Consider the following 22,599-nt stretch of genomic DNA (forward strand, 5'->3'; position numbering starts at 1 on the left):
TATAAACCGATTTTTGTGATATAGCGGCGATGTTTGAAGACACAAGAGTCACGTGACAATGTGTGCAACCTTTGAATAAGCAGTGTATTCTTTATTTTCAAGACAATTTTGACCTTATTTGTCCGTTTTCTAAATACATTTAGATTTTTTTATTTTTATAATACATCAACTACAAATTAGCAATCACACTCTTGGGAGAAAGAAGAAAAAGTGCCTCATTTGGTCCACCTTCTTCCAGCTGTTAACCCACTGCCACAAAAAAAACAACAACACAACATTTAAAAAGTCCCAAACAATTTATTTTTGTTTACAGTTCACCTAAAGGGTCATACTAAAATTCATTAGCATCTCTCCACCATTGATATAATGCAGTATTTTCAATATACAAGTATCAATAAGCATGATTAAAAGATCACAATGGCTTTTTCTGTTACGTCTCGTATTAATAAACAAAACAAAAAACCTCCTGTTTGCTATTATATTAAAATATTTTATATATAGATAGTCTGCGTTTCAACAGGAGGCTTGGTAGTAAAAGTACAGTTCCCGTTCAAGGCAATCATTGAATTTTAATCACATTGGGAGGCTCATAAATTAAACAGATGAGGGGAAGCAAAAAAAAAAAAAAAACGAAACAGACGAGACTGCGACCCAACATTCAAGTCGGCGCCTGAAGTTTTCTTGCCTTTTTCCGAGATTTGTTCAACACAGAGAGACGGAACCCCCTTGCTCCCCCCCCCCCAAAAAAAAAAAAAAAGTGATGGCTGTGTAAAATACTTCAGATAACAGTCAGACACCTCAGTCAGCCTTAAACACACACTCGCACACACTTCCATACATGTGACGTATTCGAGTAAAGGAGTCTGTGCTTTTGCCATCAGCGAGCTCACATCTGAGCCATACATCAACTTTGGACATTATTGTTCTATGAGAATAAACACTGATACTTTCCATCTTTTACATACATACATTTGATACACAAACGGATCATTTTGAAATCTGCTGCTGCAGGTGGAGCAGGAACTCATAGTAGGACAGCGCTGACTCGGTGCGGTCCTCGATCATGTTCTGCATGAACGGGACTTTCAGTTGGCTCTCGTCTCTGGGAGGGGAAAAAAAAAAAGAAAAGAAAACAAATGTAAGAAAACAATAGGTGGAGTTACATGATAGCTCGTGGGATGAAAGATTCTGGTAGAGGTCCCAGAGGCGGGCAAGGTTGCTTTATGTGTTTGACAGCAGATAAAGGTGGCAAACTGCTCAAGATGATTCAGAGAAAGTTGCAGATCTATTTCGTGTTAACACCTAGCTGCTCAACGTAAGGTATAGTAAGTGCCCCCTTAAGAAATGCCACTAGCTTAACGCTAATACAATGCAAAACATTATAGACTGGCTACTGAAACTAGCATCAATGTTGCGGTAATTACAAACCCATCAACAACATTTTAACAAAAATGGTAGTAAGACATGTAACCTATACAACGATCCTCACTGGCATATATATTCTTTATCTGAGAAAAACAACTAATAATACTGCAGCTAAGTTGCAACAGTCTGTTTTAATCAAATCTTGTATTATAATGTCCCCTGGTGGCCAAGGTGCACACACCGGAAGGAGCAGCACAATGCCCATCGAATGACGACGACGCACAAACTGCTCAACTCATTCCATTCTATGTATGTGATTACTATATATAAAGTATAACACTGTCATTTGTCATTAACAACACCCCAAAAAAATTGTTGCCATTTTTTTTGCTGTGGTGGAATGCATTAATGGAATTTCCATTCACTTCAATGGGGAAAGTTGATTTGAGATTGAGCATGATCCCGGAACAAATTAGGGACAGAGCCCTCCCATGAATAGCAAAAATCGACGCATAATGGACACCCACTCAAAAATGTTGGGAATGGCCTATAGATATCACAAGATAGCAGGAAAGCACTTGTTTCTATTAGAAAAGGCTCCTCCGCTCACTCAAACATAGTTCCTCAGCCTCAAGATGCCACAAGATGCCACAAAAGTGGAGGATAGGCCAAGTCGCAGATGTCGAACAGTGTACTGTATCGGCAATCCAAAACTTTTTGGAGGGGAGGGGGTCCATTATTACCAAATATTTTCCATTTGCATCGGAACGTGATGCAGTGTTCAGCAAAAAAAAGTGTTTCTTTTCCTGCCCACCTGATGACGTGCAGCAAGGGGAAGAAGGGCCTCTGCTCCCTCAGCCAGCCCACGAACGCTCTGGTCCTCTGCGACTCGGCAGTTTCTAGCTCTGGCAGCAGATACTAGCACAAAAACGACATTGTTAGCATTAACATTGTGAGCATTAGGATGGCAGATTTTATAAAAAAAAAAAAAAAAAAAAAAAAAAAAGACAAATCTTACCAGGTTTTCAGGCACGGCGGCGTAGTTGGGGACACCCAGGACTTGCGTGAGGAAGTTGGGGTTGCAGTTGCGTCCGATCCACAGATACATGATCTGTAGCAACATAGGGGACAAAAAAACAAACACCAGTTGGAACAGCACTGTTGTATAAGTAGCCTTACAGGCTCTATTTAGTGACTTGATTTTTTAAAACAGCCTTCTTTGCGTGTGTGAATTTATGTGACATATTAGTTTTTGCAGTAGACTATTTCGACATTAAATGAAATGTTAATCCACACCGTTCCAGCATCCATGAGGAAGGCTCCGTCTCTGCTCAACTTTTCCACAGACAGCTGCAGCACTCTCGGCTGAGGGACGGTCCGCTCGCTGACGTTCAAAGCGCCCTGGGAACACAAAGACAACAATTACTTACAGACAGACTGTACTTCAGTAAACTGGGGAATGCATCAACTTTGTCCAGCAATATTAAACATGGAGTCTCTCGCGATTGTCTTCCTCACCTCATCGGTCAGGTCGTCGACGCGGTACAACGCGGGGTGGATCATCAGCATGGCGTAGGCTAGCGGCTGGTACTTGAGTTGGCACATGGAAGCCACCCGGTCGTCCAGCCTGGTGCTGGTTCCCGTCCTGAATGCTTTCTGGGAGGAACAAACAAACACAGAAGTGGATAAACATTCAATAATAACACTAAAGCCTTTAAGCAGGTGCTGTAATGGCGGCAGACCTGCTTGAGCAGAGCGAGGATGTAAAGGGGGAAGAGTCTGAGACAGGCCGGGGCGAGCAGACCCGGCTGCTGGATGGTCAGCACCGACTGGCGGTACGATGACAGAGAGTCGATGGCGGCGTTGGTCATGGCGTCCCTGGCGTCGCTCAGGCTGGCCGTCACCGAGCGGTCCACAGCTGGAATAAGATGACACGTTTCCGTACGTGAGCACAACAAAGAATGCGCAAGTCTCAAAATATGGACGGGCCCTCGCTTTGGAGGTGCATGTTCTCCTTTTAATTACATTTACACTTATTCATTACATTTTTCACAGTTGAAGGTCATGAATGCAACATTGCACAAACTGTTCCAGGACACACAAACTCCCATTCCCCAAAAAAGACCCTTCCTTCCTTCCAAACATCCTAGTTTCCTTCCTTTATTTAATCTGTGCATCCTTCCTTTCATACATCCTTGTTTCCTTCCGTCCAGCGTACTTTTGCAGGCTGCTGTCAAAAATATCTTCTTACTGAGCTGAGCCAGTAGAGAGCTGAGTGGTCAGTATGCGGTGATTGCTTGGCAACCACATCGGTTGCCACTTAGGACCATCTGTCAGTGCATCTGGTAGTCATGTGGACGGAAGCCTCGCTAGGATTCTTTTTCTTGATTCACACCCAAGTGACTTTCATCAGGCTTCTGATAGGTTAAAATGGTTGCGACACTAAGATAAAAGTGCCACCTGTGGCTTTGGCATACACAACAGCTTGGAAATAGCACATGAAAGGATTTATTTTTGTTTTTTTTAACTGACTAAGATTTTGAACCAAGAGCAGTAAAGAATATTGGGATCGTCGTCAATGAAAGTGTGGTCCTCACCCATGCACGCCAGCAGGCCGCCCATGGCTTGAACATCAGCGCCAGCAAAGACGTCTGAAAGAGAGTGCACCACCGGGAGGCACAGGGTGTGCACGCGGATCCTCCTCTCGCCTGTCAAAAGCAGAGATTTAAACATAATAGCGAGTCTCAAGCCCTCTGCCAAAAATTATTGCATTTCACCTCATTGGTCTGAAAATGATGATTTATTACAAATATATCTTTGTACATCAATGCCAGCGACATATAGTGACAAGCATAACAACTAACTGCTCTTCCACTAGATGGCAGAAGGTACAATTAACCTGTGTCTCTACATTTGGCCATTAATACAACAGAATTATCCAATTAAACAGGCCCACAATTCACACTAAATGAATTTGTGTGTAATTTGAGACCAGATCATCTCGTACACAGTGGACGCCCGCATTTTTGCAGTTCGACATTTGCAATTTCACCTATTTGCTGATTTATTTTTTTTTTTATTGGAACCTATCCCCCTCCCCGTTAGTCACAGAAAGTGCGCGTGTGTACCTTTACTGGAAGTGTAGAGCAACGCAGCCTGGAAGGAGACCACCTGCATGTCGTCCAGGTTCTCGTCGATGGACATTTGCACGGCAAAGCCGGCATCCGGGTTCACATTGGGCAGCGACAGCAGGTCGGTGGACCGCACGAAGAAGTTGCCGTGAAATGTGTGAATGGACAGACCTGCGGGGGGGAATATATATAATTACCCACAGGGATCAACGACACTCTTTATATTAGAAAACATTGACTTTTTCATGTCTACATGTATACAAATAGTTAGTTCTCTGGAGTTTCTGCCCACCATCAACTGTGAAAATAATATGGTGGTGCTGTGATTTGGTTAAATTAGCCAGTACTAGCTTCACACCATTCATTTGCAGTTTGGATTGATTAATCGTTTGATTATTTATAGTTGATTAACTCATTCACTGCTAGCCTTCCCAATTAACATTGACTTCTAAAGCCGTCAATGGCAGTGAATGTTTTAAGAGGTGTTTGGTCAAGATGGTGTGTGTCAAAGGCTGGTTTGCAGCATGCCTTTGGTGCAGCGTATCCTCATGACAGCCTCGAAGCCGATCTTCCTCGTCAGGTATCTTTTCAGGTCCTTCTGGAAGTGCTCCACCTGGGCAGGATTGTGTTTGTCGTGGTAGGAGGGGAAATAGTAGATGCTCCCAGCAGAGTACCGAGATATGCAGCCTGGCAAGGAGAAGGAAGAAGGAATCTCTCACTTCATCTGTACTCTCCTCTCTTTGTTATTGTTTAATTCATGTGGCACGCTTCCTGCTTTAATCCAGCCCAATGAGCACCAATTGCATGTTAAGTATCCTGTAAAAATTGTTGCATTAACTTAGCTGTTTTTCCCCCTCTAAAGTTGGTTAACTAAAATGTATTCATTTGAAAAAATCTTTTAGCAAGGAAGAAGATAACTGACTGTGCAATCACTGTGACTCATCTCTTCCTTTGAAGGATTAAGGTTAAGGGTCAGTTCAGACTGTAGTTTTAGTGCACCCACCGGTTAATTATTATTCACAAAGTATAACACGTAATTTTGTAGTAATGTGAAAATTTTGACTAACCAGTTTTTGAGCTACATTATTTTCTTGACGTTGTCTTGTTTTGCAATGAAATGACAAAGGCCTCTTTGAAAGACCTTTTGAGAAAGATGTCTTTCCACCCCCCCCCAAATTACCATCTTAATTGCTTAGTATATTAACTTAGAATACCCTAAATAAATTTTTTATTAAACCTGTAAGCAGAAAAAAAATAAAATAAATAAATTTGTCTCAATTCACAAAAAGATTTTATGTTTGAGATTTGTCTGAGATTTTTTTTTATTAAAACAGTTTTACATACACATTTAAGAATATTATATTTATGTGACTAAATAATTATTTATAAATACAATTTGAAAGGAGTGAATTATTTTAGGACTACAATACACGTATGCATATTTTAAATACACCTTTTAACTATTTTGTAGGGTGGAACGGTTCACAAAATCCACGGTTCGTTTTTGGTGACTTGGAAGTCCGTTTCATGCGCCAGAGATATTGCTCGCTACGATGATCTCACGTTCAACCGGGATGTTATGAGAGCAATGAGAGCGACTTGAAACAGGTCTCTGGTGCCGGTCGCCAGGTTCTTTCAAGGTCCTGGCGGGCGTAGCGAATGTTCACAGAACCGATAGTCCAAAAAAGTGCAGTGAGGAGAGCCGTATGCCACTGCAGCGTGATTATGAATCCCACTCGAGTACTAGGCAGCTGCTGCATCGCTGGAAGAGCATGACGCAAAAGGTGTGTCCTGCCTAATGGGAGTCAACGCAGAGATACGACAATGTGCGGCACCATCTTGGCTAGCATTAGCGCTACTGTAAACTTCGCATCTATAGTAAATGACAAAAAAAATAATAATAATAACTTTCACATCCCAAACCATACGCGACACATGCGGACCAACCCAAACACTCAAACCGAACAGTTTGGACAGTTTTCAAAAACCATTCCGCCCCCTACTAATTTGTTGTTTTAAAAACTAAATGTGGCCCTGGAGCACTAAACCACCGCTGACTCACCGAGAGACGCCAAGTCGCAGTATTGAGAGCTGAGCAGGAAAAGGTCGACGGCCACCTGCTGCCCCGAGCAGTCCAGCGCCAGCTTCTTGTAGAAGTCCGTCGCCGGGGATAAGTGCTGGATATCCTGAAAGGGGAAAACACACAAGATGAAGTCTGTGAGGATGTGATCATCATCAACATTCTGACCTCAATTGGTCAACCTTGCACCTTGGCAGACGCTCTTTGGTTGGGGTCCTCCCTGGACTGGAGCGCCCCGACGCCAAGGTTGGGCAGCTGCGTCTGGAAGACGGACAAGCGCCCGCCGGTGGGCGACAGCAGCTTGAAGGCGGCCTGCAGGGCCGAGCCCAGCGCCGATTGAGTCTCCATAGTCTTCTCAAATAACGTGGGCAAGCTCTTCAAAAGATCCTGCACCAGCTGGAAGGCACGATATTGTTAAATTACAGCTTCAGTGCAGCGCTTATCCTTTTAAGTTGAACAAATATACTACTCAGAAAGTTACGGGTATTGGGCTTCGGGGTGAAATTTAAGGATGAACCTCAAATGCACTATAACAATGTGAACGTCATAAATTTATGTGAACTTTTGAATGTACATGTCCAACTGTTCCGTATTACAGTACTTTTTGAACAACTGCCATTCTCAAACAAGGAACTGAAAGGCAAAATTCACAACAGGCATTTGACTCACGAACAGACAAATACATTTCTTGGTTTTATTAAAATGGTTTAAACTATTATGTGAAGTACATTTCTTAGCGGGTAGCCGTGGAAGAGGGTCACGCCGTGTTTGTCTGTGAAAATCCGGTTTGTAAACCACTGTCATGGCTAACTAAGATCCCTGTAGATGGCGACATTGCAGCAGTTTGAATTTGATAAGATAAAGATTAGGCGGTGAATCTCAGTTGGTCACCTCGCTTATGACGGAGTGACAAGTCAACACATCGGAGAAGTTTAGGCACGTGACACTTGAACAGAGTATGTATATGTAAGGTAAAAACAGTATGTTTCGCGGTAGTTATTAGGTGGCCTGTGTCGCGATCGTGAGAAAAGCTGAAACTTCAAAGAGTGAAGAGTGAACGCCATGTAAAAAGTCACAGTTCAACCGAGTCATGCATTGAGTCAGCAACACACACAGCGCGTTTCTTAGTTTTATACATGTAAAAAAATTATTTGTTTCCCCCCCCTCAAAGGTCCTTTGTCTTGTCTTGATGGTTTTGTAGTTTGAGCTGTCACAAAGGTAAAAAAAATAAAAAATACTAGCTTCAAAGTCACTGCTCTGCTTGATGTTAAATTTCACAATCAATCCATTTTTTTCATCTTTTTGGTCAGAAACCAATTCATTCTACTACTGATTACTGAAGAAGGTCAAAGAAAGCTAGAAACAAACTTTATTCTGGTGGAAGAGTCTATTCTTTCTATTGGTAGGTTTGGTGCATATATGGTCACAGAACACTAATCTGTGGGTCCTGAAAGATCAGTCAAAATGCTCCACAATGGCTGGCCATACAGGGAACGGCGCAGAAAACGGACGCCAGTGAATGAATAAACGACGGTGTGTGTTAAACAAACAAACAAACAAACAAAAAGTTAAAATTACATAGTATATGCACGTGTAAGGATGCCAGTTTTAAGACCACTTCCATTAAATTCAAAGAGCTCCCATTCATTCCCCCCCCCCCGCTAAAAATGGACAATACAGACTCAATATTCTGTCGCAGTATCTTAAGAAATGTTTCAATAATATTTTTTGCATGCAGTACCACATAAAATAAGTACCAAACACTGTACTGGTTTCTTTCGGGTAGCACCATTTATTCATGCAAACTACTGCTATCGACCTTAACTTCCCTGAACAAAATTAAATATTGACTCAGGGTCATTATTTAGTTATTATCAGTCGTGCCGGCTGCCGTGAAAGCATTAACTCAATATTTACCACCTTTGAATGGTGGATTTAAGGATTATGTCATTTGTAAGGATATATTTTGGAAAAATTTGGAAAAGCTTTTTCAAAATGACTTTTTAAAATTACAGACATCCTGAAAAGGTGTTTCCCAATGATTAAACACATTTCTTACCTCTTTGCTCTCATTGAGGTTCACTAAAAGGCTGTCTGGTGTAGGTAAAAAGATATCTGTGGGACACAAAAGCATAATACATATAAAATACAAAATGTTCCCCTGCTAGTTGGAGAGCCCTGCCGCAAATGACGAAAATCCACATGTAATTGATGCACACACAAAAATGCGTGCAACTGCTGATAGATGCCACTGGCGGCAAAGTTTTTTTTTTTTTATTTGATCAATTTTAGACATAACTAGACTATCCAAGGCGAAGCTATTTGGGAGTTATTAAATACACAAAGTCTCTCAGCTTTGTTTAGGTTTGACAGTAAACTTCAACTGGTTGTGGCAATATAGAGCATGAAAGCTTTTTTTTTGGACGAATTGCTGAGTTGACATCCATTCACAACCACCATGCAGCACTCGTATGTCAAATTTTTGCTTCCATGTCAGAGCAAAAAAAGGTCGAGCATTGACTAGTATCTCCAAAAAGTCTGGTCACTCGTATCTCAAGGTACCACTGTAGTTCCTTGGCCCAAAGATTCCACAAGTTGGCGACAAAAAAAAACATATTAGACATGGCTTTGGCGTAAGCACAAAAAAGCAAATCTTATTTTTTAAGCTAATAACATAAGGATAGGTTCCCAAAAATAATCCGCAAATACTTAATGAAGTGACTCACCTTCGATGTCTGAGACGATGAGCATCTGAGGCTGGGAAAGTCCCTCCTGAAGGTTGTAGAAGTGGACGGTGCTGTCGAAGGTGATGAAGCCGATTTTTGTCCGCGAGTCGCCAGGCAGCCTTTGGCACACGTGTGCAGAAACAAACAGGCTATCAGTACCAGGTGGAAGTGAAGTGAAATGTCACAAATGAAGTCATTGTTCACATACGCGTTGATGTTGTCCAGCACCGACTGACAGAACACTTTCAGGTAGCCCGTCTCCACCGCGTTGTGGGACACGTCCAAGACAAAGAGGTACACAGCCGGCTGCGGTGGCCTCAGCTAGCGATGGGGATTGAGAACAACTCGTGGCTCAGTTTTGGTGATTATTTTTATTTATTTTTAAAATTGAATTTAAAAATTGACCCAACAACTGATGCCCACCATGTATTCTGAAGGAGCGATGAACTCGATGGTTGCGTTCTGTACTTCGGGTCTCTTGTGTGGTTCTCCGTAGGATCGACTGACTGGATTATACATGAACTCCTCAGGAACTTCACACGGCACACGTGCACACACACACGCACACAGAGCAGCAAGCTATAAATAAATTGAATTATACCAGACTCAACATCTTCAGATGCAAAATCCACACCCATACTTAATGAACATTTATTACTATTATAGTGGTACCTCTACTCACAAGTTAGATTGGTTCCTTGACCAAGCTCATAACTCAATTAGCTCGCAAATTCACCTGTTCCCGTCTTGTAAAGTCAGACAAAAATATGAAAATGATCTTTATTTTCGTGACAAAATACTGTCTGTGTGTATATGTATAGTTATTGTACTGTAGCATTTCTTTAAATTGAGAGCCAATGCTTAATGTCAATGTTGCTGCTGTGTGTGTGTTAAAGTAGTAGTTGTTTGAAGGTTTATAATCACTGTAACTCTATGCAAATGCTTTTGCATTATATGTTAGCATTAAGATAGTCTACCTTTATTAGATCAAATTATCTGCTTTGGTTGAATGCTGTTGTTTAAAAATTTTTTTTTTAAAAAATGCAGTGTTTAATTGTCTTTTGTTTGTCTTACCATCATTGACCCGATAGCACAGGTTGCACTTCCACCTCCTCTGGTCCAAGAAAGACACAAAGGGGTTAATGTAGGTTCGGCAAGAGCGACACCTGACGATGGTGCTGGACGTCACCACGGGAAGTTGCTGGAAGTGTGTGAGAGAGCGATTAAAAGAGGCAGGGCCACACTTAGTCAAATCGCGTGCTGGGAATTGCTTTGAATATTTCCTCTGCGGCTAGGCGGAACTACTCGGAGCATGGAGTGAAGCAGAATCAACACGACGGGAGTTCAGCGTGTTTGTTGACAAACAAATGCTTCTAGGAGGCTGGCAAACTGTGCCTAACAAGCCTATCGTTCACATAAAAATTGGCAATAAAAATGACTCAAGGTCAACACTGCCAAGACTGATCTTAACCAAAAAAAAAAGGAATATAAAAAAAAATTTAAAAATATCTGCCAATACAACAGTAAAGATTTCTTAAGTTAAACATAGCTCGCGTAAAAAAAAAACAACAACAACCAATATCTTAAAAGTAGTGTATTTTTACTCCCACCACCTATAGAATTATTGTATTAATTAAGTTAAACTTACTCATAACCAGTAACAAAATCTCAATTAAGATTTAAGGGGGAAAAAAGGCCTGAAGCAAGTAAGATGCTCACAAAAACTGATTGTAAAATGAAAATGTGTTGGCAAACAAAAGAAATAAAGAAAAAAATAAAGAAAATTAAAAAAAAAATAAAATAAAGAAATAAAAACACTCGACACTCCTAGTTGAGGCTATCACTACTTTTTGGAAAACCAAAAAGCCAAAAAAAAAAAAACAAGCATAACACACACGTTAATCCTTTGAAGCCTGTTGAACTGAAATCAATGTGCTAATCACTTGGTGTCGGTTCAAACTTACAAGAAAATAACATTATTTTATCAGGGGAAAGAAAACATTTTGATAACAAAGCGCCAAGCCTTGGGTGGCCTTTTATCTTCAGCTACATGAAGCAGAATTGTGCGATTGCATGTTTTTAAGAGGCGAAAACAACACAATGAGCGCTTAATATGGAGTTGGGCTTACTGAGAGGTCTTTGAATGGGTGCAGCAGCAAGCCCAGCGGCATCTTGGCTTTATTGAGCAGAGACTGCGTCTGAGGGATGCTGGTCAGCGTGCAACGAAAGACTCTGGAGACAGAGAGAGCGAGAGAATTATATATGTGACAGAATCTAAAGATTTGACTGTGGGATAGGGCGGGGCGATTATGGGGAAAAAAATGATCACGATTACTTTGATTGATATAGCAATCACGATGAATAAAAACAATTATTCACTTATTTTGAAACTTAGCATGGCAGAGTTCCAAGGTGAAAACAACCACCATCTAATAGTTATATTTGATGATCTGAAAGATTAGCGTGGGGAAACTATGGAAAAAAAAAAATAAGAATTTGAGAATGGGGCTAATACTTTTTCACTGCACTGTATATTACGATGGGAAAAAATAAAGGATAACATACTTATGAGGTGAAAAACAGCACACACTTTTTTGTTTTTCTTTCTATGTATTTTTTTGGACAGTTTGTCATAGCTTTGGTAGAACTTAAACTATGCTCAACAGAAATATTTGTGTGAAGTCTACCGCTATTTAAATAAACCGTACAGTGTAGTATTGAGCAGGTAGGTGTCCAGCCGGACGAAGTCAAAATCCTTTTTCATGCGCAGTTATACTGTAGTACGTATATTAGCACATTCCTAATTATATTCATTTGTTATTGATCAATCTGTAGTTTTACACATCTCAACATAATATGCATTAGTATTTTTTTTTTAGTACATTAGTTTAAACAACACACACTGCTGTGCGGACCTTGTGCCTCGATCAGACTGAGATTTTAGCATCTTAATGGCCCGATTTGCTAGTGTGGGCAATTTCACAGATCAGGCCTGACGCATTTTCAGAAACAGATGTTTTTGGGTAAAACCAACCCATGTGCTCACTCCTGATTACTAAAGAATTTAAAAAAGCTAGAAACAAACATTATTTTCTAGTAAAAGAAGAGAGTCTACTCTTTCTTTTGGGAGATTCAGTGCTTATACTGTCACAGAACAATATTCTGTGGGTCTTGAAAGATCAGTCAAAATGCTCTAAAACAACTAGCAATATGGGAAACGTTGCTTTGAAAACGGCTGCCAGTGAATGAGTTAAATGTCATCAGGTTGTGTAGGTGTAGCTAATGATTGAAGCATGTTCAAGTGTCCTTACTCTGGGCTGCAGTTTATCTTCTGCAGGTCTTGGGGCAGGCAAGGGGTGGGGGCCGGGACAGGGCCAGGGGGCAGCAGGTTCCGCTCCTGGAGCAGGTTGACCACTCGCAGGGTCTCGGGGGTGCCGGACTGCAGACTCATGGAAGCCAGGGACGGGCTGAGCTGGGCTGGGCCGGGGCCAGGAGGTGGCTGGGGGGGGGGGGGGAGAACACAAGGAAGGTTTGGCCACATTGCCTAAATGACTGCAACACGCTGGTAGTCAATAGTTTGGCTGAAGAACAAGACGATCTGCAAAATGAATGAAACGCTTGCATCTTAACTTGAGACTTGAGAATGAGTTTAATCATGCAAAGCAAGTGCATGACAAGTAGCACAGCATGTTGTTACACAAACACACACACACACACAGAGTCATAAACATGAGAATGAGTTTACACTTGCTTAAGGTAAGGGCAAAGCAAATGCATGACAATTGGGAGAGCGGGCTGTTACATAAACAGACACGCAGACAGACACACACACACATTAACAGAAAGACAAATTGACAAACAGAAAGATTGACACAAACAGGCACACACACTGAGACACACAGTCAGACACGCGCACGCAGACATACAAACATATTGACAAATACATACTGAGAGGCACACACGCATGTCAATAAGAACAAACAGACAGACAGCGGACCGCTGAGTCAGCATGTCTTTGTCCCCTCTCACCTGCTGGTACAGCTGAGGTGCTCGAGTGTAAGGCTGCGTGGCGCTCTGAATTCCTGGGTGCGAGGTCGAGGGTCCGCCGTGGGGAGGCGCGTGGTGCTGGTACCCTGGCGGGAGGGAGGGGTAGTGTCCCAAGTGCCGACCCGGCGGGCCAGGCTGGGGTGGCCCGGCTGGGGAGGGAAAAAAAAAAAGCAACATGAGAGCGAATTGAAGATATTCCGTGTCTATCTTTTACTTCAACGAACCCAGTTTGTTGTCCACATGATTGGAATTGCCGACCATTCCTGTTTTTTTGGGGGGTTTTTTTAAACACAAAAACATGACCTTTAACTCATGAAAGGTGAATGCCGTCATTCAGCAGTGATGAGATGGAACAACATGCCATGAAAATGTACACACAGAGGACATTTCTACTCGGGACACACTTCATGTACCGTATTTTCACGACCATAAGGCGCACTTAAAAGTCTTAAATTTTCTCTAAAATGGACGGGGCGCCTTATAATGCGGCGCGCCTTATGTGTGCACCGAGTTCCAAAATCTGTAAATGTTGTTGTGTGACTTTGATGAGCGCTCCGCTTGACTGATTGGGAGCATTTCCTGCCGACACGCTGCTTACATCGAGGAAAGGCGGACGTGACTGAGGACAGCGTGCGGACATTAAAGGGGGAAGGGTGCGCGTGAAAGGGGACGCTAAAGGCACGCCGGCGGATTACAAGGAAAAGCTGGCCATCTTCCGCTCCTACTGCAGTAAAAAGATCGCCGACAAACACATCCATCCCAACCACATCACCAACATGGACGAGGTGCCGCTCACTTTTGACATCCCGGTGAACCAGTGTAGAGAAGAAGGGGACCAGCACGGTAGCAATACGCACAACGGGGCACGAGAAGTCGGCTTTTACTGTTGTGCTTGGTTGCCATGGTAATGGACAGAAACTGCCACCTATGTTGATTTTTAAGAGGAAGACGCTGCCTAAAGAAACGTTTCCAGCCGAAGTCATCGTTAAGGCCAATCAAAAGGGCTGGATGGACGAGGAGAAAATGAGAGTGGCTGAGTGAGGTGTACATAAAGAGACCGGATTTTTTTTTTTTTTTCCACGCGTCACCGTCCCTGTTGATATGTGACTCCATGCGCGCCCATCTCACAGCCACTGTGAAAAACCAAGTGCGGCAAATGAACTCGGAGCTTGCCATCATTCCGGGAGGCTTGATGAAGGAACTCCAACCGCTGGACATCGGCGCAAACAGGGCGTTCAAAGCGAAGTTGCGAGCGGCGTGGGAGCGATGGATGACAGATGGCGAACACATCTTTACTAAGACTAGGAGGCAGCGCCAGGCGAGTTACGCCACCATATGTGAATGGATTGTGGATGCCTGGGCTAAGGTATCTGCTTTTACTCTTGTCCGAGCCGCCTTGTTTGATGGAGCACTTGCTCAGCTGTTCATTTCAGATACAGAAGATGAGGACTTTGATGGATTTGTGGATGAGGATTGATCAAAAAATAACGTGAGTACATTGTTAAATACGTCAAAGTACAACCGAACTCACTGTTTACATTGTTAAAAACTTCAATAAAGTACAACCGAACTCAGTTTTGCTCCCGCTGCCTTTTTAAAAGCATACGCTAGCATGCATGCTCCCATATGTTTTAAGCTAGCGTATGTTTTACCATGCCTGCGCCCAATAATACGGTGCGCCTTATGTATGTGTTAAATACAGAAATACACCCCGTGACTGAGACAGCGCCTTTTAATACGGTGCACCTTATGGTCGCGAAAATATGGTAGCTTCAACGAGGGCGTGTTGACAAGCTCGTATTTCTCGACAAGAATCAGCCTGCTGGACTGGATTCATTTTGCTCTAATTGACTTGTGCATTTAAATGTGGAGCGATTCACTTGGGCAGCCTCGTTGAGTATCTTCCACCATTGGATAGTAATGTAAAAATGTTTTTTAACTAAATAAATAAAACCGGTGACACGATTGGAATGTATCCCCCTGGACATCTGGTGGATTTTATCATGGATTCCAATGTTATGGATGAAGACAGTCAAGTTTGTCTCTCTAATAAAGGGCTACTTACGTTCCCCGAGGGTGAATCTGGAAATTGATTATGGCCTGTATGTGGCTTTTTCCCCCCCCGACAATCGGAACAAATTTGACATTTTCCCTTTCCTTGCGGTGTCAAAGACAACAAAGGCCGATTATCTAATGTCTCCAGAAGAATATCTTGACCAATCACCCTGTGGTGTTCTTAAGAGTAAGATTGGAACACCGAATAGCTGGACATGCGCATTAAAAAATTTCCAACAGGCCACAGCAAATAAATATTTTTCGGGTTGATTATCATACTGATTATCCATACGATTAATCGGATAAAAATGTATTTTGCATGAAACAAAATGTGCATGTGAAGTTGTCCACTTGGGTTGTCATTCTCACATTCCATACTATCTGTGACTTTGAGTGTGTGTGGCTTGAAAAGGGTGGGCCGGGCTTGGTGAGTGACGTGGGCGTCAGCAGATAAGTGTAGGTTAGCGGCTGGCTATTAACTGGCTCCTGTCTCCCTAACTTTTTATGAGCAGTGTATTTTAGTAAGTGTATGACTGTTGCTGGAATCTGCTCTCCTACGTTTGTAAAGTCACAGACTCCAGATCAGTTCTAAGTCAAGTTTTCCATTTTCCAAGTCAGAGGAGGAAAGAAGAAATGACACAAAATGTCTGCACAGCTACCAACACATTTAACCACACCTGGACATTCAACATCCGCTTCCTGAGCGTCGGCCTCAGTGAGGGGCCGAGCGCTGCCGGCCCCACACTGAGCTGGCATGTGGAAGAAGGGGAAACAACAGAAAACGCTATCAAAAAAGTTCACATTTTGGAAATTCGTGCTGTTTGAAATGAAAGATTTCACCACCCAAGCGCAAGAATCCCACCGTGAGCCAGAATGGCTTACCATCTGTCTTTGGGGGTGGAGGTGTGGCATTGGCCATCGGGGGCGCAGCGGGTTTCGTGGTGGGGGGTGGTCCCGTGGGAGTGGTCCCATAGGGAGCGCTACTTGCGTGGTACTGGTGTGAAGCTGCTGGATTCATCGGCGGAGGAGCGCCACCTGGTGAAATAACGGGATGTAATTGTGTCCATCTTTATTACTTGGGGAAGGAAAGGTTAAGAATGCATATGAACTTTTGTTTTCCAATTACTGATCCTAATTATTCAAATGATGCTTTTGCAACGTATGAAAAGAAACATATGAAATCTCTTTGGCAATGCTCAATATAAAACACGATTGACTTCCACCGGGCACCTTTCTTGTCATACGCAAAACAAACTGAAAATGATTCCGCTGATGTAGTCTGTTTTTTTTTTTAGCAGGAATTAAAACTCGCTAGTCGCTTTAAATGTTATTTATTTTTTAGTCGGTGGAGGGGTTGGTAAAGTCACCAACTTGGCAACAATGACGGTGCGTTTGTAAACGAGTGTAAACAACATGAGAATGTCATGCTTAAAGCAACTTCCTGCAGAAACACTGTAATGTTACTACTACAACTACTGATAGAGTTGCTTCTAAATCAATGTATTAAATGGTGTGCATTTTGATTCCTTTATTACGTCGAGCAGTTAGGGATGTCCCGATCAAATTCCTTTGCACACAAGCGCGAGTCAAGTCACTTAAATTTGGATACAGAGTCTGATGCATTAAGAAAAGGATGTTTCTAAATATATAAGCTTTCACATAGTATGCAGGATACCTATATTTAAGCACAACTGATTTATTCCATAGTAACAATACATTCATTGTACATTATTTAGAAGCCTGTGTCTTAAATGTATGATGAGTCAATGCAGCTGCTGAGTTGGTTGCCAAGTGCTCGACTCCACTCATCGAGGGACAACACTTAATAGACCCATCAAAAGGTGTTTTCTTGTCACAAAATAATTATCGCTCATTAAAACTTCTATTTGAAGGCAAGTCGTTTCATGCGTCACATTTGCTGAACTGTCGCGTTTTCAACTCTGACGATGTTGACTAAAGTTTGTAGAATCTTTCGGCTTGCCGTAACTTTTAGCCTAATGTTTCCACATCTCACGCAGTGCCTCTTTTTTTCATAACAAGCTTGCGGGCATGTCCTTCTCCCTCTGAACACACGCTGTGAGGAATGATGCGTTTGGGAGGCGCCGCCCACTACAGAGATGACCGTGGCTGGCTGTAGACGCACAGACTGTTGCTCGAAACCTGTTACTGTCACTCTTCAAACACAGATACGGAAACGCCGCAACATACTGTTCTATTTGGCAAGATCTTCATATTCCAGGATTATTTTGTCGCTTTGTAACCTTTATAAATTAAGGAAATAAAAAATAAAGAAAGAAAGAAAAAATGAGAACTTCTTCAGCCAATACTGATCAGCTAGAAATTACTTTACCGTGGCAATTTCTGATCAGGTGATTGGATCGGGCCGACTCTAGTAGCAGGATTTGTGTCACTCTGTGGTGTTGAACCTTGAACAGATTCAGAGTGAATCGTGTGCATGTGTCTGTGTGTGTCAACTTTTTCAAGGCAGGAGCGGAGGGCAAGGTCCTCCGCCAACATATCAACCCTGTAAATACTTTATCTATGTCACCAGTGACTTTCATTTAAGGCAGCAAATGAAGACAGCATTAACAAAGCAAATCCAGTTGGGATTTATTTATTTTTTTAAATCCCGAATCTTTACAGTGAGGGATGACAACTCAAATCAATCAACTGGCTAAAGTTCAATGATCTGATTTTATCATTACAGGTTGCGCCATTTTTTTTATTGATTTAGCCACAGTTTGGTACATTTTCAGATAATAATTTTAACCATCACGTGGCTTATTTCCCTGAAGAGTACCTCGAAGTGCATTTTGATGTTCTTACCTGGCTGGCCACATCCTTGTAGCGAGGTGGGGGGCTGCATGGCGTTATGGGACATCGAGAGTGAGGTTGCCGAGCTGTAAGGTGCAGGTGGGGTCACGTGGTTAGTCGCCGGGCCCCGTGGTTGCGTGTTCATAGGCACGGGGGGTCCCATGGGCGGAGGAGCTGAGTTGTACTGCCACGGTGGAGCCATGAGGGGCGGCTGCTGATGTTGAGGGTTCGGGTAGTAGCCGCTAGAAGACACAGCGGGTGGAGGTGGTGTGCACTGCGGAGGGGGCAGCCTGGGGCCAGGAATGGGGCTGGCAGACTGAGGAGGGGTGTGGGACACGGGGCCGCCCAGCGGGGCTCTGGTGAGATGAGCTTGGCCTGGCGCAGCTGGATAGGACGTGGGTGGCGGGCCAGGTTGGTAGGAGCTGACTGGGGGGATATGCTGGTACGGCCCAGAGGGATAGAGTCCAGGGCCAGGGGGCACTGGAGACTTGGCCTGCATTGGGTTGTAGCTGGGTTGGGGCATCACCCCATAATTGACAGCTGGCAGCTGCTGCACACCAACGGGATTCTGCGAAGGACCTGGAAACCAGGTGAAAATTGAAGATACATTGTTACAGATAGTGTAAGCCTGTAACGATACAGTATCGAAACCGAAAATTGCTATTAAGAGCATGTGATGTGACAAATTTTTCCAATGACGGTCACCTGACCGGAGTGAGCAAGACTGTGGCTAACGGTAATGCTAGCCCTGTTCAACTCCGCGAAGCGGACCAGAGGAGCGGAAGAAACATGGCTAACATGACTAAAAATCTTGAAATTGGGGACCCTCCAAGCTCATTTAGGTCATCAGTTAAGGGAGCATTTCGGCTACCCGGTTGAGAACAAAGATGGAAATCATGAGGTTGACAAGACAGACCATTTGCTGTTAAGTGCTTCAAAAAACTTCGTCTCGTTCTGCGGAGATTATCGTCTCTGGTGAGAAGGCTACGTGCAGCTGTGACTCATGATAAACTACATGATTTGGAAAATACTGTGCAAGTCAATGTGGCAGCCGTAAAACAAAGGAAGTATATACGACGGGCAGGAACTTCGCCCTACGCTATTCTTCGATTCGTTTCCATTCGAGTCCGAAAATTTGTACTTTGAGTTTGTTTCCCCCCCCCCCCCCCCCCCCCCCCACACACTCGCGAATGACTGATTTAGCACCAATTTAATCGTAGCACTACTATCTGCTATTTGTTCTGAGGGGCGCTGCCACCGTGTAGTTCTCATAATTCAAGACAAAGACAAATTGGCAAAGCAACTACTCATATCTCGAAAAATTCTTATTTTGGATCACTCGTACCAGTGTATTGGTTAATAACTCGACACATTTCTGGATTTATACTACTACTTTACAGTTGACTTTCCTAGTGGTCTTGCCACCAGGGTTTGAATGACAGCTTGAGCAAACAAACCGCATAAACACATTTCTTTCGTTTTTAACCCAAGGCGACACACTTGTGAAGACAACCTGGAAGGTGAGCAGACCAAACTGCCGATGACAAGCACACCGTGATACCAAATAAGCAATGAAGTGACAGCACGCGTGTTATCTATTCACCTTAATCTTGAGCTGCCCTTGGCGTGGCTCTGTGTGAGTGAGTGTTATTCGTATTGCTGACTACTCACATGACGAGTAAAATATCACCAATATAAAGAGAAGCTTTTGCAGATCAGACATCTGAACAAAGTGGAGCTTTTAATACTCCGCAGGCCTGGGATTTTTTTAGTTTATTGAAGAAATGAAAAACAATTAAGACTTTGCAAGTATTGCAAGAATGTTCTAAGTAATTTCATGTCAACATTTGATTACATTTTGCGTGTTGCCCTCCGTTGCATTATAGTAAGGCTCGAGGCAAGTCGTGGTAAGGGATAAGGAGGAAAAGTGCTCTTCTCAATGGGCTGGGGATGAATGACCGAGGCAGCTAATCCACTGAAAACCGTCTTTAAATCCCTGCATTTTAGGCCCAGGTCATTTTGAATCTCGAGCTCAAAGTTGATGAATGAAATGTCAGGAAAAGTAAGCAACGCCGCAGAGGAAAAAGGGAAAACATAAAATATGTGCATTTATTTAGTAATATTCCCACAAATTGAAATGTGAATTGAATCATTTTGTGTTTGTTTGTTTCTGACAGACCAATTTCTGATTAAAAGAAGCCCAATTGAAACAGCTGGAAACATTCTTTAGTAAAATGACTCCCAACCACAGTGTGCCATGAAACTAATTTACTGCTGTGGACATTTATGTTCGTGAACTGGAATCCAACCGTTTACTGCTACCGACGTATACAGTCGTCAAGTAAGTACCTCTTTCTAAGGGTGTGTGTGGCAATATAGGCAACTCTGCTTTGAAACCGATTGTCAGGGAATGAGTTAATTGGCCCGCAAATTCCGGCTTCCTACAAAAAACAAAAACATCTGTTCATCTAGCTATGCCAGTGATATCTAGTGACAGGCAGAACAATTAAATATGCTTCAACTTAATAGCAGAAGGTACTATTAACCTGTGTATCCACCTGTTGCCATTCATACAACTGAATAAAAGCTTTGTGCTCAACAGGCCTACGTTACACACTGAGTAAGTCCATTTGTGAGTAAATTGAATGGGCAGATAACAGTCAACTTGAGCAAAAGAGTTGGGAGTCCTTCCAACTGGATCAAGTCCAATGTGCCACATGGGCAGTGAGAAGTAGGGCAAATTAAACGAAAACGGACAATGTTTCAAGCTAGTGCATTAATATCATAACCCAATTGTCATGGTAACAGCAGGACGTGGGGAAAAACCTTCCAGAAGCTTGAGAACACATGACGAGGGTTGTCCATTGAATATAAAAGTGGTTGCTCACGACAACGGCCACCCCTGCTGTAATGCATTTCAATGGGAAAGATGACAGAAGGTTTCTTTTCAAACCAAGTTTGCCACTGCGGCCGAAGCTTTTTAGCCATACATCAAATAAACTGTCACAAACAAGCGTTTAGTTAAAAATTTGAGCTGACTTTGTGCAAAGTCGACTCGACAGTCTTAACGAATTTACGACGGTGGTTATTTCCGTTTTTTTTTTTTTTTTTTTTTTTTTTTTTAAAGGCGAGTCAGCGAGCTAACAGTTTAGCAAGCGTTCGCAGCCAAACAAGTTCTCCCCTTGTCATCCTTTCATTTAGCGTGACATTTCGCCAGTCGTTACTTTACCATTCGCGTACGGCTGTCCCGTTCCGTTCTGAGCGTTGAAGCCCGCTGTTGACATCTTGAAAACGGACACCGGGTTCCGATTGGGAGCGGTGTTAGCTTGGGCGAGCGATTAGCCGCTTCTCCTTCCTCCCTTCTTCAGCCGACAAGCTGTTGAACAAGTCGCAGGGTTAGGTGGAAAATATCCGTCTCGGCAGGCTGGGTTTGTCTTGAAAATTTGACCGGCTGGCTGGCTGGCTCGATCACACGGCCATGGCTGCGGGCCGAAAAGCCCCCGTTCGAAGTGACACTACGGCGGCGTGCCGAATGGCAAGGCCTCGTCTAGAGGGATCGTGCATAAACCGGAAATCGGGATCACCCAAGAAGGATCAACGTAGAAATTGTCGGGCATGCGCAGTGTGTACACGTGGCATTTCCTCCGGTGTTCTCAATTTTACAGTCTACGAGAAACAAGCGGCGGTGGGAGTTAAAGTTGTCTCTACTCTCTAATGCGGTTTATTTTATTTATTTTTTAATCAGTTTATTTGTTTGTCTGTTTATTTTTAGTTTTTTTTGGGCGGGGGGGTTAAAATAGTCACGAACGTCGCCAATGGTTCCCCAAAGTGATTACCGGAGGAGAAAGTCACCTCAAATGATAAACTGTGGTATTCTGAACTTGGTTGAAGCATAGGTTCTCAAACATTAACTTCAAATGTTTTTTTTTTTTATAAATTATAAATTTAACTAGTTAGCGTTAATGTTGGATTCAATGTTACAATTAATGTTAGCTTCCAGTGTTACCATCAACGTTGGGTACCAATGTGACTTCCAACATTCAACCTAAGGACCTTCGTTAGCATTCAACATTAGCTTCAATGTTCGCTTCCAACGTTGCCTCCAGTATTAGTTTCCAACATTACATTCCGAAGCTAGCTTCCAATGTCGCCCCAACGTTAGCTTCTTAAATTAGCTTCCACATTACCTCTGTTAAGGGACTACCAATAAATGTGATTAAATTAAGAAAAAACACAGTAGGATATATTTATGTTAACACAATCAACAGTCAATAATAAACCTATTGACAAATGTGGAGGGAACCTACAGTGGACATAAAGTCTACACACCCCTATTCAAATGACAGGTTTTTGTGTGTGTGTGTGTGTGGGGGGGGGGGGG

At 42.8% G+C, this 22,599-nt stretch overlaps 1 protein-coding gene across 1 annotated transcript; it reads right to left on the reverse strand.

The window, feature by feature from the left end:
• Positions 1–291: 291 nt before the first annotated feature.
• Positions 292–21,791, reverse strand: sec24a (SEC24 homolog A, COPII coat complex component). The gene is made up of 22 exons (XM_061702912.1): positions 21,448–21,791; positions 18,231–18,797; positions 16,287–16,439; positions 13,332–13,498; positions 12,614–12,801; positions 11,432–11,534; positions 10,377–10,503; positions 9,726–9,835; positions 9,511–9,623; positions 9,303–9,421; positions 8,636–8,691; positions 6,766–6,972; positions 6,559–6,682; positions 5,025–5,183; positions 4,494–4,667; positions 3,963–4,073; positions 3,108–3,283; positions 2,884–3,021; positions 2,662–2,766; positions 2,384–2,476; positions 2,180–2,283; positions 292–1,102 (listed from the first exon to the last, which is right to left on the reverse strand). The coding sequence occupies exons 1-22, from the start codon at positions 21,500–21,502 to the stop codon at positions 988–990; spliced, it is 3,264 nt and encodes a 1,087-aa protein (XP_061558896.1). The 5' UTR covers positions 21,503–21,791; the 3' UTR covers positions 292–987.
• Between the last annotated feature and the right edge of the window lie 808 nt (positions 21,792–22,599).

The sequence above is a fragment of the Phycodurus eques genome, chromosome 17 (genome assembly GCF_024500275.1).
Source record: "Phycodurus eques isolate BA_2022a chromosome 17, UOR_Pequ_1.1, whole genome shotgun sequence".
Taxonomy (NCBI): Eukaryota; Metazoa; Chordata; class Actinopteri; order Syngnathiformes; family Syngnathidae; genus Phycodurus; species Phycodurus eques.